This window comes from Podarcis erhardii (assembly GCF_964252035.2).
Source record: "Podarcis erhardii genome assembly, chromosome: 2".
Classification (NCBI taxonomy): domain Eukaryota; kingdom Metazoa; phylum Chordata; class Lepidosauria; order Squamata; family Lacertidae; genus Podarcis; species Podarcis erhardii.
In genome coordinates, this window is record NC_138498.1 from 71664340 (window position 1) to 71683246 (window position 18907).

The window sequence follows — 18907 nt, forward strand, 5'->3', positions numbered from 1 at the left end:
GCCAAGACTCGGTATGGCAAAGGGACTGATGGGGGAGGGGGGGAAACCTTACTTTCTTTCTTATATGTGATTAAACAAGAACCCCCCCCACACAAGCCAGAAATGTCGTTTTAAGGACTTAAGCTGTGGATTTAAGGCTGTGTGGAGATAAATTTTCGAACCAAAGCATGTTTTGAGAAGAGCGTGGAATGTATAAGGGCTTTGGAATGACGCAGTTAAAAGTGCCGTCACCATATTGGGAAGTTCTGTCGGAGGACTTAAGTCTGAGAGGAGAAATAGAGAAATAGAGCTGTTTTTATATTGTGGGTGAAACTCCTCAGTGGGACTTAAGAACGACAGTTCTGTAATTAATGATGGAAAGAGCGCTGTTATCTATGAAGGCGATGATATATGGAAACTATCTCGATTTGAGGATTGGAAGAACGGAAAAATTCACACAGGATTATTATTGGTGTTTATCAGCTTAAGGAGACTATCAGAAGAGATCATAAAGAAAAAAGAGAAAATATATGAACAAGAGGTGATGTGGAAACAGCAAGATAAGACTGGATAGAATTGTGAACTTTGTTTGGACTGATTTGGACATTAACGCAGTAGCAAGAAGAGGATCAGAATCCCCCTTCGGATCTTGAAATATGGGTCCCCTCAACAAAATTTAAAATTCGGCTTTGTAATTCGGAATTTATGTGATTTGATTTGATTTGATTTGATTGGCCGGTTAATAATTTTTTTTTTAATTGCTTTATGCTTCCTTTTTAAATGATATCCCTTTGTTAGCACCACAATAACTGGTTTCATAAGCAACCTTTTATTGTGTGTGGCATCAAAACAATCCTGGGAAGTAGAATGCTGCTATTCCCATTTTTATAAATAGAGGGCCTGAGGCCAAGAGACATGCTCAAGGCCAACCTAATGGGTCTGTGGCAGAGATGGGACTTGAACCCAGTTCAGAGGGAAAGCTGAATAAGATGTCCTGAGCTAAATGTGCATAAGCCCAGGCTCCTTGAACACAGCAGATCTTACTTTAGAGTAAAGTTGCAGACTCCATCCCTTGGCTAACACTCTGGGGCCTGCATGACCAGAATTGGGTATGGAGACACCCCCTGCCATACCACAAGAGATATGCACATTCACAAGACACAGATCACACACAATTATCTGATGAGTGTGATTCTTTGTGTATCTTTCACTTGAGCACCTCTGAATGGAAAAGAAGATGGATTACCCAGAGAGGAAGGGTAAGAGGACTGTGTCCAGGCGTTCAGTGGATCAGTCATGGTCTGCCCAGATTGAATCAGGGGAGTCCACTTTGGAATCGGAATCAGATTACGCCCCCACTGCTAGCTTCCCAAGTCAGACAACAGGTAGCTCTGTGGGCTGACTCAGTAAAGGACCTTGGAGTGAAGAACTCATGGGAAGTGCAGCCACTTAGAGCTGTCAAAGACAAGGACTCGCTGTTGGAGCAATACAATGTGATGCTAAGCAAGCTGGGAGGGCCAGGGGGCCAGCCTTGATCAATGTTGAAAAGAGGGCATTTTGGGTCACTCGGCCTGCTTCCCAATTCTGCCTGCAGCTCCACTAATGGATGCCATCTTAGCAATACAGACCCTCTGACAGCACATGTGTATATGCATCACATGAGACGGAAAGGCCAGCTTTGAAAAACAGTCCTTGAAACAAACAGTAAACAACACTCAATTTATTCCTTTATATACAGATTCAGCCACAGGCTGAGACATTAAATTACTTTATAGCCCTTTCTAAAACAGGCCAGCAACCAAGGTCCCACATATTCTGGATGTTTCACTATTCTAAGAGAGGTAAGGGGACCTGCCCCCACCTCTTATGGAAGGGATGAGCTTATTTCTGCCTTTTCCTGAGCCCTTTAGCAGGGGGAATCATATCGCAGAAGGTCTCCAGCCATGGTTTTCTTGAACCCACATAAGTGGGAGATGCTTGAAGGGAAGCTACAGGACAACTGGAGAATCCAAGCTGCGGCAAGCCAAGGCTCAAATGGAGGATGAGCCAGGAAGCTTCCTCAGTCAGAGAAGTGAAAGGCTGGCAGTGTTTGCATAGTGTTAGGCTCAACTCAGGTGTGCTACCTGAGAATTGCCTCGTATCAGTCAGTGCACAGTAGCAGCCTCTTCCTCACTCAGCCCACTGGAGTCCAGATCATCCTCACAACTGGTCAAAGGAGGGAAAGGCTGGTCTTGATCAAGGTTGACATAAGTGACATTCAGGTTGATATAATGTTCCCCCTTTAGACAGGCTAAAATATGCTGGACTTCTTGGATTACTGCAGAGAAAGTTGGTCGCTCCTCAGGACTTGGGGCCCAGCAATTCAGCATTACGGTGTACCTGTCGGATTAAACACAGTCACACACACATAACAGCAGGGGGAATGTAAGGCCAAGACCTCTAGCTTCAAAGCCTGAGGACAGTGTAGACTTGTGGTACTGCATAGCCGTACACCATCTCCTGGGCACGTTCCAAGATAACAAACTGCCATGCATTCCCATTCCTCATTCTCCAGCAACCCCTGGCCCACAGACAATGATCCTGCTTGTTGGCTCATGTTCACTGGGATTTGTATAGAAAATTGGGGCTCTGGAACATTTGGCAAATAGGCTGTGTACTTATGATATGCACGGCTGGGATGGGACTGCAAGGAAGGGATGGAGGCCCTCAGAGGGTCTATCAATCTGGATATTCATGGCAGCTCTAGGCAGTATTGAATCTGACTTGATAGAACAGGCTTTCTGGGCTTCACAAGCATCCCAAAGTCTGATGGACTTGGTAAGTTTCATTGCAGTGCTATATTGTGTTGCAGTCACCGCATGGCCTGTTTTAAGAGGAACTTCCAAAAAGTTCGCCAGATGTTTGTCTCTAGCAAATCTCATCACATTGGGAATCTGGGTCATATGAACAGTATCAGGTCTCTGAACCTCATTGTTCACTGAGAATGCCGTGCAAGGCTAGCAGTAAGGGCTGTACAGAAAAAATGGATTTTAAAAGGCTGGTGCCAATCAAAAGAAAGGAGTAGTCTCTCTTCCAGTAAGCCTAACCTTTGCCCCCACACCATCTCATTTATAGCTTCTTTTTACCTTCCCCTCTGCCAGGGGAATATACTCTAGGTGTAGCACACACCCCAGTTTATTGGGGTACACATTTTTCAATCTGCATAGTTCTGCATAGAATTCTAGAACACTTCCCCCAAATATGACTGCCTGTGCCTCCATGTAGCCTGGTGGAGACCAGCTGGATGTCATCTCAGCCTTCCTATCTCTCCACATACTTCAAGGGTCTTGTTAACCCGTCCTTCCCTAAGGCAGAGGTTTTCAACAGCCCTGCCCCAAGTTCATATATACTCACAGAGAATCTGGGCAGTATTCTGGCTGCGGCAACCTTCTTCCTCGCAACAAATAGCGGGTCATATCATATGGGTCCACTTCAGGGTACGGAGAAGCCCCTCGCGTCATCAGCTCCCACATGAGGACCCCAAAGGACCACTGGGCAGAAGAGCAGAATGCACAGATGCAGAACACATATAGCAGAACGCACAGGTGGCAGTGCAGATCTGTGACCCCCAGAAGGGCGCAAACAGCCTAGGAGGGCACCCAGGAGAGGTTCGCCTGGTTCCTCAGCATCCCCCATCTACCAAACACCATGTGTTTCTACAGTGTCAAAATGCAGCCTTTCATGCACAGGGGCACAAAGACATTGAAGAGAGGCCTGCCCTGGCTAGCTTGGACAGCCAAGAAGCCTGTTTTCTGACATGAGCTAACAATACGCACACATCATCCAGAGAGTCTTATGGGTTATGTCACTCAGTGATTAGCGAGAGTTTGGAAGTATCTCTGTGTCAGAGAGACAGTAAGTGTGAATGAATGTGTGTGCTTGTATATAGCTAGGTATGAATGTGCAGGTGTGTGGATGTATATGAGTGCACCAGAGGGGGTTGGACTAGATGACCCTTGCGGTCCCATCCAACGCTATAATTCTGATTCTATGAGTGGCCGTTTATGTGGATGGCCAATCTACTTTCTGTACTGGCCCCACCCACTGCTGCCATGCAGCCCTCGGTAAGTTTACCATGAGGGATGGTGGCCCTTGGGATGAAAAAACTGTTCCCCATTCCTGTTGCAGCAATTATGCAGCTAGGACAGGAAACACTGTCAACATCAACTTCATTGGACTGGTCATGTTGTTTGGATGCCTGATTATCGTCTTCCAAAGCAACTACTCTGTTCCGAACTTAAAAATGGAAAGTGTAATGCTCTCTCAAGGCAAATCTTTAAAAATGTAGTATAAACACCGACAATTGGGAAACACCGGCGTGCGATCGCTCCAATTGGAGAGCAACCTTTACCAAAGGCGTCATGGGCTTTGAAGACACTCAAACTCAGGACGCAAGGGAGAAACGTGCTAAGAGGAAGGAACGCTTGGCAAACCCTCATCATGATCAACTTCCACCCGAAAACCTATGTCCCCGCTGTGGAAGGATGCGTGGATCCAGAATTGTCCTCCACAGTCACTTACGGACTCACTGCTAAGACCCTGTTCATGGAAGACAATCTTACTAGGCTATGAGTGATCGCCAAAGAAGATGACCCTGGTTCCCATGTCTAAATAGCACCCACTGCCTTTGCTTGCACTTACTACATCAGACTTGGTGGTAAATTTTTGGGTCTGCAGGCTCTCAAGGGCCATCCACTTAACCGGCAGCTTTGCTCTGCGGTGTCGCCGGATGCTGTAATATTCCTTGTCGAAGACGTCTCTGGCCAGCCCAAAGTCTGCCACTTTTACTGTGAAGGTCTCATCTAGCCTGCAAAGCACAGCGAGGAAGGTTTAGAGCACACACTGCAGCCAAATGAATTACAGTCCCTCGGTCACGGAGGCACCATTAAGCGACTCAAGTCCCACTTCTGGACTTTTTGACATTTCAGCCCAGGCCTGAGAAATCAGCGCTTGCAGCCCTTTTCAAGACCTATGAGCGCTTAGCGGTTTCCCAAACAGCTTTTAGAAGGGCAAGAGAGAACAGCTTAGCCCTGCATGTAATGAGCAACCACCATACTGAATGGGTGCTCCTCCCAACCAAGGCGAAGCTGTCGCACAGTGAGAGAAGCTTGTGGGGCTTGTTCTACCTGCTAATACAAGGCTTTCACAAAAATAGGTGCAAAGGTAAAGCAGCTGTAGGTAGGGAATAGCTATACTGACACCAGGGAGGGCCTATTTCTGTCAAAACACAGGGAATAAATCAGCTAACAGGGGAAGATGCCTGACAGACTCACCCAGGAAGCCTGAAGGCCCAGCCAGGTATCTGTTATTTATTACATTTATATTCCTTCAAGCTCAAGGTGGCACACGGAGTTCTCCTCCGTTCCATTTTATCCTCCCAACAACCCTGAGAGGTAGTTTAGGGATGAGGGAGAGAGTGTGACTGGCCCAGGACCACCAGTCAGTTTCATGGCCAAGTGACGATTTGAACCCTGGTTTCCCAGGCCCTAGTGCAGCACTTCAACCACTATGTTCTACCCACTCATTTCAATACTTACATACAGTTCCTAGCAGCAAGGTCTCTGTGCACAAACTTCTTCTGGGCCAAATATTCCATCCCTTGAGCCACTTGCAGCCCAAAGCCTATTAAATCCTTCACAGTCGGGTTCTGGGGAAGAGTGGGGAGGGAGAGGAAACTTAAAATGAGTTTTCCATCTGGCTCTAGAGTTTATGCCCCTCTCGAGGTCTGAACTGCTTGCTTGTAACTCCCTCAAGCCAGCACAGCTGAAGCTAATTTCAGGGCTACTTCACATGGGGGAAATTTGCTACTTGGATATCACTTCTGGGTGGGAAATGGAGTGCGCCCTGCATGTGCACTGTCCTATGGGATGAGCGCATGAGCCGACAGACACTCGGCTGCAGAAATTTTCTGCTGGTAGAAAATTATTCTCTTTTGGGAGCGCACGTGGCACAGACACTTGCACATTACTTGACAAGGCCTGCGCAGGGTGCAAGCCATACATGGAATTGATGTCGACACACGAATACAGTCTTATGTGCAGCTTCCCTGCTTAAAACTTTATAATAATGCGTTATGTATGAGCATGCCTTTGTGGCCCCCTAGTGGGCAGAGGCTCTCATTGCCTCTCCCCTATCTCATTCAAAGTGTGTCCCAACCACTTTTTTTTTAAATTGCCCTTGTCCCCTGAGCAACATTTCAGCAAAAATAGTGGGATAGAATATCTGACCATAAGAGGTAAAGTAAAAGTAATGGTACTACTCCTCCTTCTCTCTCTCTCTTTTTAAAAAGCCACATGTTATTTTAGGTTTGGAGGAGAAGAAATTAAATCTTGCAAAAAAATCATACTGCTGTAAAAGGTTTAAAACGGGCCATGATTGTATTTGGTCAGCTAGCTAATGAAACAGGGCTGAGAAAGGGAAAGGAACATAGGAAGCCGAGTCAGACTATTGGTTCATCTCACTCAGTATTGTCAACACTGACTTGCTGCACCTCTGTAGGATTTCAGGAAGGGGACATTCCTACCCCTACTGGGAGGTACGAAGTTGGAGTGGACCTGGGACCTTTCGCATGTAAAGTATGCGCTGCACCACTGAGTCACTGCCCTTCCCAAGGAGTTTTGTTGCTCATTGCTAATGACATTTCCCCTTGTGTCCAATAAGCACACAAGGTACACATGCAACAACATTCCGTGCTGCGTTTACAATGGCAGCGAATGAGTAGCCTGAGCAAGCGTCTCTTTTTCGAACGTACAACTGCTCTAAAAGTGCGCTGCACCTCAAATGGCAGTCTGTTCGAGGTGAGGTCTGTGGACGGTGCACTGCAATCGTTTGAAAAGCGCTTTTGCGAGAAAAGCTTTACTCCCCCCCCATCCCCCAAGGCCTTGCTACTGACAAGTCGCTGGAAGGAAGCGAAGGCTTGGCTTAGATCCCCATAAAGATTCAATTCTCTGTATGTAATCATTGGATACAAGATGACATTGCTGTGGGGCCTGTTTTCAAACTCTTTAAGACAGACACAGCAGGTGCTGCCAGAGGTCACTGCTAAAACTCCAGACTTAGGCAAGATGACAACGGTCTGAAGCGCTTCTGCTTCCCTGTCTTAAATCTGTCATGGGAATATGCGGTGCATGTCAAATCTTGCTTTGTAAATGAGGCTACATGGCACATATTGTGTACGTAGATAAAATGTTTCTATGTAGAAACAATACGAAACCTGTGGGAAAATGATCCCATGTATAGTAAAGGTAAAGGGATCCGTGACCATTAGGTCCAGTCGTGACCGACTCTGGGGTTGCAGCGCTCATCTCGCTTTATTGGCCGAGGGAGCCGGCGTACAGCGTCTGGGTCATGTGGCCAGCATGACTAAGCCGCTTCTGGTGAACCAGAGCAGTGCATGGAAACGCTGTTTACCTTCCCGCTGGAGCAGTACCTATTTATCTACTTGCACTTTGATGTGCTTTCGAACTGCTAGGTTGGCAGGAGCAGGGACCAAGCAAGGGGAGCTCACCCCGTCGCGGGGATTCGAACCGCTGACCTTCTGATTGGCAAGTCCTAGGCTCTGTGGTTTAACTCACAGTGCCACCCGCGTCCCAATCCCATGTATACACATAGCAAAAATACACGTGCTGAGCTGTCACACACCTGACAGTGTACACAAAGTTTTAATGCTATTTCCTATGTAGAAATGCTACACCCTTAGGTGGCCACACACAGTAATGTTAATTGTACCACTTATTTGATCGTTGCAAGCAGTAATGATGAAGATGACAGTGGCTACAGAGGAGGCAGGGGCTCTGTTTTTCTCCCCAAAGTGAAAGGGAAGATGGTGTTGCTGCAGCTCTCAGCAGAGAGTAGCTAGTTCTGCACTGGCCAGGGTGGGAGGGAGACACGATTGTGCTCTGCGTCTTTGGCTGCAGCAGCAGCAGCAGCAGCAGGTACATCAGCCACCAGCTCACGTTCCTACTGCTCAAGAAGGCTCCGAGTCAGCAAAAAGCAAAGAAACACACAACCTCTGCTCCTTGGATGCTGAGGTCCCGGCTGCAAGAGCAGAAGCTACTGCAAAAATAAGGTGCTTCGTACACATAGAAGGCTCCGGCAGAAACCTGACGAGAATGCTTGAGCTAACAAATTCTGCTGCGCTGCAGGATGGATTTCTCTCCCTGCCACGCCTGGGGGAGGGGGGGGGCAAACCCTCAGTTGACTCATTGTTCATTCCATGGTGGTGAACACCTAACTGGGGGAATGTTCAAAGACTGCAGTGATTGAACAGGAAGACATCCTGCAACAGGGATGTAGGGGGTTCACAAGGCCAAAGCAAAAACTGACCAGAGTTGAAAGGGAGAGGAAGGAAGGGTCTGATACAGCACTGTCTCAGTACCCCCTTTCCTTAAATGCTCCATTTCACTAGGTGGGTGTGAACCACCCTCAACCCAACGGTAGCTTCAGGATCAGGAAGTCAGCATATTGGCATTGAGATGCTCATCTCCCAGAGCAAGCCCTCCAAGGGCTGACTTGCTGGCGTAAACCCAAAGTGGGAAGCAGTACACACCCTCTCCTCCGAACGGATAAAGTGTCGCAGGTCTCCATGCTTCATGTATGGCAGTACCACCCGGGGAAGCCCCTCCCGAGGGAGGGCAATCCCAATGAGAGAGAGGACGTGGGGGTGGTGAAAGCTCTTCATCAGAATCCCCTCTTTCAAGAACTCTTCCACCTCCTCCAAGTCTGTGATTCCTGGGGAAGAAAAGGAAGCAGGCTTTGAAAAGGCAACAGAGCGGCATACCCACACAAGGAACCGCAAAACTCTTGGGAAATGGGTCACTGGAGTGCAGGAGGTGCGCACGAAAGCAACACAAGATCCGTTATGGATGGCACAAGTAGCTTGTTTGGACTTGGGGCAGGACATGGCAGCAGGTTAAACCTACAACACTGCAGGTAATAAGGGAGGGATGCCTAGCTGGAGTAAGAACTGCGCAGGGCTAGGTCAATGTGGCACGTGGGTTCCTCTGCTTCCCAAGGCCCCAGGGGATGCTGTTGATAAGGAGGATTCTTCTGAGACTACACTCAGAAGGCTGACAAGGCCTTGAAGGCGATTGGCTGAACTGGAAGCCTTTGGTATGTCTCATTGGAGATGATGAACAAACAGCAGAAGTTGGTTACAAAAGCATCCCTCCCTCTCCCCCCAACCCAGTCCAGGACTGTTTCCTGAAGTGTGTCAAAGAGCCTCCTTGGGGAAGCTTTAACAGCATGTCCTCCCATCCCCAACCTCTCTTCACAGCTATATCCACCTACTCTTGAGTGGAATGACATTGCAAAGGGACATCAAGACTTTGCCGCAGAAAATGGCACTTAAGCTAATGGTGTCTCCTTGTACCATGTCACTGAGCAAGCCGAAGGAGAGTGCAAAGTAGGGCAAGTCTCCCTAGAATCCAGATTACGGTGCCATTTAAGGGAGGAATTATCCGAGGGCCTTCCTTCGATGATTGAATTGCCAAGTCTTCCCCTACAGAACTGAATCTATGCTAGTTATAGTCCAGTTGAAGTAGCATGATGCCCCTTTTCTCAAGGGAGGGGAGGGGGTGGAAGAGCCTTTTACTTTTCTTTGTTAAGCAAGCAGAACACTCATAGAAACTGTCCACTCCAATGCTGGAAGAGGGACACAGAGCATGTCCTTCAAGTTTAAATAACAACAACAACAATGCTGCATAACCAGGTGAGCAGCTGGTGAGGAGGGAGAGGGAACAGGCCCCCTCATCCCTTGGCTTCATTGTGCAGGACAGTTAAGTGCAGTTGCCATTGCTGTGAGGAAGGAGGGATTACTCACGGTTCAGAGATTTAACAGCACAGTGTATATGTCTATGGTCCGAATCTATGTACATTCCATGATAAACACTCCCAAAGTGACCTGGACAGGAAAAAGAACAAAAAGACCTACTAGACACACAGCCCAGCATGCAAACCAGGTACTCTCAGCCCAATCCATTCCTTGAGTTTTTGCATCAGCCTCTTGCAGTTAGAAGGCTGCACACCTGAGTGCAGCATAACATGAGAGTGCTGCATAGGTTGTTTCTGTGCTGGAGGCACAGAATGGAACAGAAAACACTGTGACGACTTGCCACATTTACCAGGCTAACATGGGTGTGTGTGCGTGTTATGGCTTTTAGTTTGAAACACTTAAGCCTGAACAAGAATCCAATGGGTTGTATCCAACAAAGTTGTCCAATTAGTGCAAGGACTTCTGCCTGCGCAATGGGACTCCCTCTGCCAGTACACCCCCCCCATATATTCTCCAGAGGGTTAGGAGAACTGATAGGGGTTGTGGAGAAAGCAGAGGGAGAGGAAGTCCTGTTGCAAAGGCAGAAATCATTCTGCTGGTAGGACAACTTCATGGGGTGCTACCCTAGGTAACCCTAAAGTCTGTGCTTTCAAGATGGTAACTAGAAATGCCTAACAGAGAAAAGCACCTAAAAACGCATCTAGCATTGCGGTGTGGGTGGGTGGGTAGGTAAGGGTACTCTTCAAACACAGTTTGAAGAAATTGCAACAAAGCTTTGCACACTATGCGTGATTGATACAGGCAACCTTAATAGCACTTACCTTTGCCAATGATCTGGTCCTGTTGCATAACCAGCTGCTCTTCTGGGATTAGAACGTCCTTCACCTCTTCTAACAGTTGCGGCCGAAAATTTTTAATGGAGTAAGAAGGTACCCGCATGAAGGGCATGGCAGAACCGTCACTGCTTCCTGTGTAAGAGGCGCTTCCAAGACTCACTCTAGAAGTACGGGGCTCTGCTAGAGCAGTGCCATCAAGAGAATGGAGGGGAGGAGACTGGCGTTAGATAGATGCTAGAGAAATGGTAATAATTGTTCATTTTGCATCTCCTGCCACGGGGTCACTACTGGATTCCGGGCAAGACAGTGTCCCCACATGTCAATAGAATGCCACATGTTCCTCCCAAACAAAACGACCAAAGGAACTGGGGCATGGAAAGAGATAGGTGTTTGAGAACAGTGCTTTTTGTTTATAGGACCATTTAGAGTGAACTGTGGAGATGGTGATGGGAATCCTGGTATCAACTTGGGACATGATTGCTAGTGCAAAGCCAAATATACCATACGACTAAGCCTGCTGGCCAAGCCAAGGCAATCCCATAATAGGAAATCACTAGACCAGACCACTTATATGACCCTATCCCAGCTGCTCCAAAGCACTAAGAGCTGTTAAGTGTCTCTTTATGCATCCTTACCAGCAGTATCTGTGTAATTTGGGTTAGAGGGAAGGAGAGGGATGCTCGTCATGCCCCTGTTGAGGCTTGAGAGTCTTTCCAAGTTTTCAGTTCCTGCAGAAACAAAAAGGAACACTCAGTTCTCTTTCCTAGTTTGTACGCCCAGCCTCTCCCTGCCATGCCTAACCCTGCCCATCTTGCCAGTCCAGTTACCAAGCCAGATTTGATATATGCCAATGCTCTGACTGGAGACCTCACAGATAGATGCAAACCAGCACAATCATTAAAACATTGGAGAAATGCAGTTGAATGAATACCTTTATTGAAAGCTCTGCTCTGATCAGAAAGTTTTGTGAGAAGCTTGCAGTTTACCTGACTTCTTCTTCTTCTTCCGCTGCATGAATTTCATCACGAAAAATGCCAAGAAGCAGAGGAATAGGATGGCTACAACGGTCCCCAATGTAACAGCAACAGGAGATAACGAGGATTTCACAACCACAAAGCCAAGGTCTGTGCAGTTTCCATTCACACAAATCTAAAAGGAGGAAAGGACACGATGGAAGCAGATTATCAGTCATGCCAGAGCAATGGCGTTCAATGGGCAGGAAGGAGCCAGGAGGTAGCAAAGCTTTAACGTACTGAACTATCACACATTAGTAAACTTGTATAACAAATTGCCAGCTGGACAGAAAGGGAGTAACTCAAATATCCTAGGTTGTTTAGAAGCCTGGAGGGCCGCTGTATACATTGCACTATTAGTCCCAAAGCTCGTGGTCAGTCAAGGTTTGGATTCCATGGAAGGGCATAGTTGGCGAGACTCCATGTCTGCTGTGGTGACATTTTGGAAGGGGCTGTTGGAGTCCATCTGTTTGATCTGTTTCCTGCCCAGAAAGGGGATGATGATAGCGGTAGGAGGAATCACAGGGCAGGAAGAAAAGAGATCATGGGAAGGGGGCAGTGCAGGGCTTCATCTTTGCACAGGATTCCTTAAGTCTAGACTCAAGTGCAAAGAAGGCATCTCTGCTAAGGTTGTGATGCTCTTGTAGGAGGAGGAGGAGAACCATGAAATGTCCTGGAGGGAGGGTAGCAGGATGGCAGCAGGACACATGGTACAGAGCTGTGTCTTTTATTCCCTTGAGGAGAAAAGCAGCAAAGGTGTGTGTCAGGGACTGATACACTGAGGATGAAAAACAGCTAGTAAGGAAAAGGATAAACATCTCCTCCCCTTTGTCCTTCTCTCAACCTGAAGGAACCCAAGAGGGGCAGGAAGCAATCAGAGAGTCACATATACAGTGTAATTTCTCTCACAGAATCTATAGAAGTGACAGACACACATACCTGTGGGAATGTTCTGGGGTGCAGGAGAGGATATATTGACTAATTATATCCTTGTCCAACTTGTGCTAACAAGTTCCCAAAATATCAGCAGAGTTTATAGACATTCCCCTTTTAAGTTCGCAACGGTAACGCTTGCACAGGTTCGCTAGAACCTCTATAATAATTACTCTGGTAATTTTCCCTTTTGTTCCCTCTTAAAATACAAGACACGACACAGTCTTTATAAAAGTATAAAAGAGTTTACTCACGTTCTGTTCACAATATGATCCCAGAAGGTAGGCAGGCTTAAAAAGGTTACATGCAGTTAGAATCTATCTTGTAGCAAGATAGTACTGTCCTCTCTTGGCTGGGAGCCAAGAGGGCATCCTTAGATGTTTCCTCATCGAAGGAAGATGGCAGAGAGGCAAGAGGCAAGAGGCAAGAGAGAGAGTGGCTGCCTGCCCTGTGCTTTTATCATTACCTGCACAGGTGAGGCCACACCCACCTCTGGTCACATGCGGAGGAAGTCCGTCCCCAGGAAGTTTACCTGCTTGCTGGACAGACATCCCTCCCCATGTTCTAACATGTACACTCTAGGAATGTTGTCATTGACTGCTCCTGTGTTTACATCCCACATACCCCTTCTCAGGCAATACAACATTATACAAAACATAAACAACTTTATTCAACCACCCAGAGTCCCAGCTTGACACGTAGATTCTGGAAACTCTCTCTTGGTAGGGGTTTCGTCAGGATGTCAGCAGTCATCTCTTGGGTGCTGCAGTAGGATAGTTCCACAAGTCCATCCTGGATCATCTGGCGTATGTAGTGGTATTTAACCCCAATGTGTTTTGTTCTGGCCAGGAACTTCTCACTCTGCGTCAGCTTCAGGCAACTTTGATTGTCCTCTAGCAAGCTGACAGGCCCTTTTCTCACCAACCCAAAGTCCTTTATGAGTTGATCAAGCCAGGCGATCTCTCTGCAGGCTTCTGTTGCTGCAACGTATTCTGATTCTGTGGAAGATAATGCTACACAGCTCTGTTTATAACTGCCCCATGAAACAGGTCCATCACCAAACATGAAAACATGACCACTTGTTGATTTATAATCAGCATTATCCCCAGCCCAATCCGCATCAGTATACCCAACCAACTTAGGGTCTCTGACGGCTGGTAACCTTAATTTACAATTCATGGTACCCTTCAAATATCGCACCACCCTCTTTACACCTGCCCAATCATGCTCAGTGGGAGAATTCACTTTTCTGCTAAGAATCCCCACAGCATTAGCTAAGTCAGGTCTACATGTGGTAACTAAATACAAAAGTTTACCAATCGCCGACCTGTAGTCATTGTTGTCTGGCAACTGCTTCGAATCCTGCTGATTCTTCAGGAAGTCAGTAGCCATCGGTGTAGCAACTGGATGTGCGTCTTGCATCTGCATGTGCTCAATTAGCTCGTGGATCTTCTGTCTTTGGCTGAGAAGAAATGAGCCGTCCTCTTCTCTTTCCACCTGGATCCCGAGGTAGTACTGGACATCTCCTAGCTCCTTGACCTCCACCTCTTTGCTAAGGTGTTTTACTATCTGTGTATAGTCTTTCTCACTTGCTGTGGCAATAATCAGGTCATCAACAAAAGCTAAGATATATGAGAATTGTCCATTATTTGATTTACTGTACAAGCACTTGTCAGCGTCGCCTTGCTTGTACCCAAGTTGCGTCAGCATTTTATGCAACTTCTGGTTCCAGGCTCTAGCAGCCTGTTTAAGTCCATAAAGTCCTTTCTGCAGTTTGCACACTAAATGTGCCTCATGTGGTTTCACAAAACCTTTGGGCTGTTTCATATAGATTTCTTCAGAAATCTGCCCATGTAGAAAAGCGGTAGCAATGTCTATGTGTTTCACTCTCATTTTCTTGGAGGCTGCAATGCTTAAAAGCATTCTTACGCTGCTGTACCTCACGGTTGGTGCAAAAACTTCATCATAGTCTTCACCAAAACGCTGTGAAAATCCCTGTGCTACAAGTCTAGCTTTGTAGCGCTGCACTTCTCCTTCTGACCCCTTCTTAACCTTGAAAACCCATTTACTGCCAATGGCCTTCTTACCGGGAGGCAGCTCAGTGAGTGTCCAGGTCTTGTTCTGATGCAGTGCATCCATCTCCTCCTGCGCGGCCTTCCTCCAGAGACTGGCTTCTGCAGCTGGCATCTCCTGTATCTCTTCCCAAGTGGAAGGTTCTTGTGGAAACGCCGACCCTGCAAAGTAGGACAACCGTAATGGTGGGACACCTTTGTTGGTTCTGGACGAGCGCCTGACCTCTGGTTCTGCGACCGCATCAGCTTCCTCATCCTCCTCCAACGCAGGCATGTCCCCATCTGAGTCCTCATCTTCGTCTCTGGTGCCGCCAGGGTTCTGGTCCTCTGCGTCTTCTGGTGCGTCGCCTGTAGGGGGCGCTGTAACACTTGAAGGCAGATTATTACTTTGTGGGGTCTCAAAAGGGAAATATACAAACTCTTGAGTCCTTTCTGACTCATCTGAAGAATCCACAACAGTGTTCTTAGTGTCTACCTTTCCATATTCATCAACATAAACCGCATGGTATGCATTTGTCTTACCAGTTTGTAAGTCCATAATTCTATATCCTTTGCCTCCAGAGGCGTATCCCACAAGGATACCTGCTTTTGCCCTGGAGTCAAGCTTGTGTCTGTGTTCCTTGGGCACGTGGAAGTAACACGGACTTCCAAACACACGTATGTGCGACAGATTGGGAGCTTTCCCATGCCAAAGTTCAAATGGTGTGCGCTCTGCACCTTTAGTTGGCAGTCTATTCTGCAAATAGACCGATGTGTACACTCCTTCGGCCCACAGCTTCTGTGGCAAACATGCATCCTTTAGCATGCACCTTGTCATGTCCATAATGGACCTAAACTTTCTCTCAGCTATGGCATTCTGCTGTGGTGTGTAAGGAATTGTGGTTACGTGTGCAATTCCTTCCTTGGCCAGGAGAGCCTGCATTTCATTTGAGCAGTACTCACCTCCATTGTCGCTCATTAGCACAGCTGGAGCTCTCTGGAATTTGTTCTTGACCATGGCAATGTATTCCTGGAACTTGTCCACTGTCTCACTCTTCTCTTTGAGAAAATATACAACACAAAATCTTGAAAAGTCATCCAGAAATATTAAAATATATCTATTCTTTCCCAGTGAGGGAACATTCATGGGTCCACATATGTCAGTGTGCACTATGTCAAGCACTTTGTTGCTTCTTTGTTCTGCACAACGTGGAAATGAAGGTTTTACAGCCTTCTCAGTAATACAGCTTATGCACTTTGCTGGAGCTTTGTTGCTCTGCTTTACCTGCAAACCTCTTACAAGATCTCTTTTCTGTAGATCCAGAATGACGTTGGTGTCTCTATGTCCAAGCCTTCTGTGCCACAGGTCCAGATCTGCTTCATGCTTCTGGCTGGAATGTGCCACTTTTGCAGACTGGTTCTCTGAAAGATCAAGCTCATATACACCATTGATTAGCTCTGCTTGAGCAAACACTTTGCCATTTCTAGTCACCTTGCATTCTCCATTTCCAAATGTGATCTGGAAACCTTTCTTGTCCAAAGTGGACACGCTGATTAAATTGCAGCTCAGCTCTGGAACATACAAAACTCTAGAGATTGTGTTCTCAATGCATTCATTGTTTATATTGCATTTCAGACTCATGGAACCTGCACCTTTTGCTTTAACAATGTTCCCATCTGCAATTTCAATTTCAGATCCTTCTTCATCATTTATCTCATTAAAATAGTCCTTTTTATATGAAAAATGCGAACTGGCACCTGAATCTAAAATCCATTTATTACGTTTATTCTCACGATTCTGGACAGTTAAATTCCTTTCTTGCAGTAGCCATGTGCATTCACATTTCCCCTTCTTTTCCCCTTTTGGCTGAAAGGGGTGGGGTTTCTTGGCTTTAGGAGCCTTGCAATTCTTTGCAATGTGTCCTTCTTTGTTACAGTTGAAACAAATCACTTTCTTAGGCATCTCTTTGGACTTTGTACATTGCCTAGATGCATAACTGCTGTCCTTGCTTCTAGCATTTCTCACTGGAGATTCAGCTCTATCTCTGCATTCTTCTTTTAAATAACCAATCAAGTCTTTAAAAGTCAGACCTTGTCTATGATCCATCAAACTTACAAATGCGCTAAAGCGTGGTCCAAGTGATGATAACAAAAATGCTATCTTTGTATCTTCATCAAAAGCTTTGGGAGTCAGATCAATTCTTTGAATAATCTCAGTAAACTTGTTGATGTGCTCTGTGAATTCCTCTTTTGAATTCATCCTCACTCTGGTTAATTTACACACCAAGTTTCTGAAGCAGTTTATGCTAGATTCTCCATACACGCGCTCAATATCTCTTAAGATTTGAGATGCATCATCTGTACTATTTATTAATGATAGCTGCTCATCACGAAGTCCACTCAAAATTATGTGTCTAGCTTCGCTGTTCATGCGTTTCCAAGCACTTATCTTGGCTAAAGCTTCCTCAGACGATCCCGTAGGTTGAGGGTTTAAAGCTTCCAAAATGTGCTTATAATCTAAACATGCTATCAAGCGCTGCTTCCAGTGTATGAAATTGTGTTCATTCAGCACAGGCATTCCTAGCTTTGCATCACTATCAAAAGCTGCTCTAGCCATCTTAAAATCCAAAAATTTGAAAATTCTTCAAAATTTCAAAATTTCTCAAAATTTTAAAATCAAAATCTCAAAAATCTCAAAATTCAAAACAAATCTTCACTGCCTTGGGTCACTGTGAACTCTGAGGGAAGGGGGGGGTTGCTTAATCCCCACTGCACAATGGAACAAAGGACCATGTGCTTACCAGGAAGTTAACTCAGAAAAATACTACTCAACTCAAAATCACAATCCAATGCAATCCTTCAAAGATACGCAGAAATATGCAATACTGGGCCCAATAACCCTTTGTGGGAATGTTCTGGGGTGCAGGAGAGGATATATTGACTAATTATATCCTTGTCCAACTTGTGCTAACAAGTTCCCAAAATATCAGCAGAGTTTATAGACATTCCCCTTTTAAGTTCGCAACGGTAACGCTTGCACAGGTTCGCTAGAACCTCTATAATAATTACTCTGGTAATTTTCCCTTTTGTTCCCTCTTAAAATACAAGACACGACACAGTCTTTATAAAAGTATAAAAGAGTTTACTCACGTTCTGTTCACAATATGATCCCAGAAGGTAGGCAGGCTTAAAAAGGTTACATGCAGTTAGAATCTATCTTGTAGCAAGATAGTACTGTCCTCTCTTGGCTGGGAGCCAAGAGGGCATCCTTAGATGTTTCCTCATCGAAGGAAGATGGCAGAGAGGCAAGAGGCAAGAGGCAAGAGAGAGAGTGGCTGCCTGCCCTGTGCTTTTATCATTACCTGCACAGGTGAGGCCACACCCACCTCTGGTCACATGCGGAGGAAGTCCGTCCCCAGGAAGTTTACCTGCTTGCTGGACAGACATCCCTCCCCATGTTCTAACATGTACACTCTAGGAATGTTGTCATTGACTGCTCCTGTGTTTACATCCCACAATACCCTCCCCCTCTTCAGTAGTTAAGACAAGTAGCCAACTCCTTCTTTAGGCAGGATTTGGCATGCTCTGTTCACAAATAAACTTTAAAACACACACACAAGAAATTCTAAACTCTGGAATGGCCAGACAAAAAGAGAGAGAGAACGCACATGCATTCCATAGTTGGCCTGTAGCAATGCCTCTGAGAACAGAGAGTGCCCACACACACACACACCAGCAGAGAATGACCCAGGGAAAGTATTTAGAGTCATACTGGGTGTGCCCTTGAAAATCAGTGCCATCTAGAATGTGGGCAGTGATGCAAGCATGGGCACCAGAACCAATTTTTTCACCATGTGCTGTTCAGTGCAGGAACTCCAAGGCAGTAGAACTGATTATCCACCTCTTTCTCACCCCCACTCCTGAGAGACTTGCAGATACACAGATGGATTTTTAAAATTTATTTAAACCATTAAGAGTCCCTGGTGAATTCCAGACATGGAAAAACCCTTTCCTAATGAAAAATGAGTCTAAAGAGTAGTGCCAAGGGGAGCCAGAAATTTCCCAATGTTCTGCTGTAAAAATGTATCTGCGGCTTGTTTGGTTTGGATATGCCAGGTATTTCTTTAAAGACTTTCTTTAAAGGTCAGAATTAAGTCTGCTCTGAGCTCACAAGTTGCTACAAAGGCCAGATGTTATAGATGACGTGGGATGACACATCCACAGGATGCGGCCCAGATCAGTTTTCCTGGGAGCCATGTCATGCTTAGCTGCTGCCTTCGCTAC

General features: G+C 46.2%; 1 protein-coding gene across 3 annotated transcripts in view; it reads right to left on the reverse strand.

Moving 5' to 3' along the window:
- Positions 1–1683: 1683 nt before the first annotated feature.
- MST1R (macrophage stimulating 1 receptor) overlaps positions 1684–18907 on the reverse strand; it is a 62987-nt gene continuing 45763 nt past the window's right edge. For 2 of the 3 annotated variants that reach the window (XM_081851258.1, XM_081851259.1), the window contains exons 13-21: positions 11613–11775; positions 11262–11354; positions 10612–10806; positions 9839–9919; positions 8567–8748; positions 5556–5665; positions 4660–4825; positions 3373–3509; positions 1684–2358 (exon numbers count right to left, since the gene is read on the reverse strand). In XM_081851258.1, the coding sequence (XP_081707384.1) occupies positions 2124–2358; positions 3373–3509; positions 4660–4825; positions 5556–5665; positions 8567–8748; positions 9839–9919; positions 10612–10806; positions 11262–11354; positions 11613–11775 (1362 nt within the window). In that variant the 3' untranslated portion in view covers positions 1684–2123. The remainder of the gene's footprint in view (positions 2359–3372; positions 3510–4659; positions 4826–5555; positions 5666–8566; positions 8749–9838; positions 9920–10611; positions 10807–11261; positions 11355–11612; positions 11776–18907) is intronic. The other variant, XM_081851260.1, reaches the window with a different exon arrangement.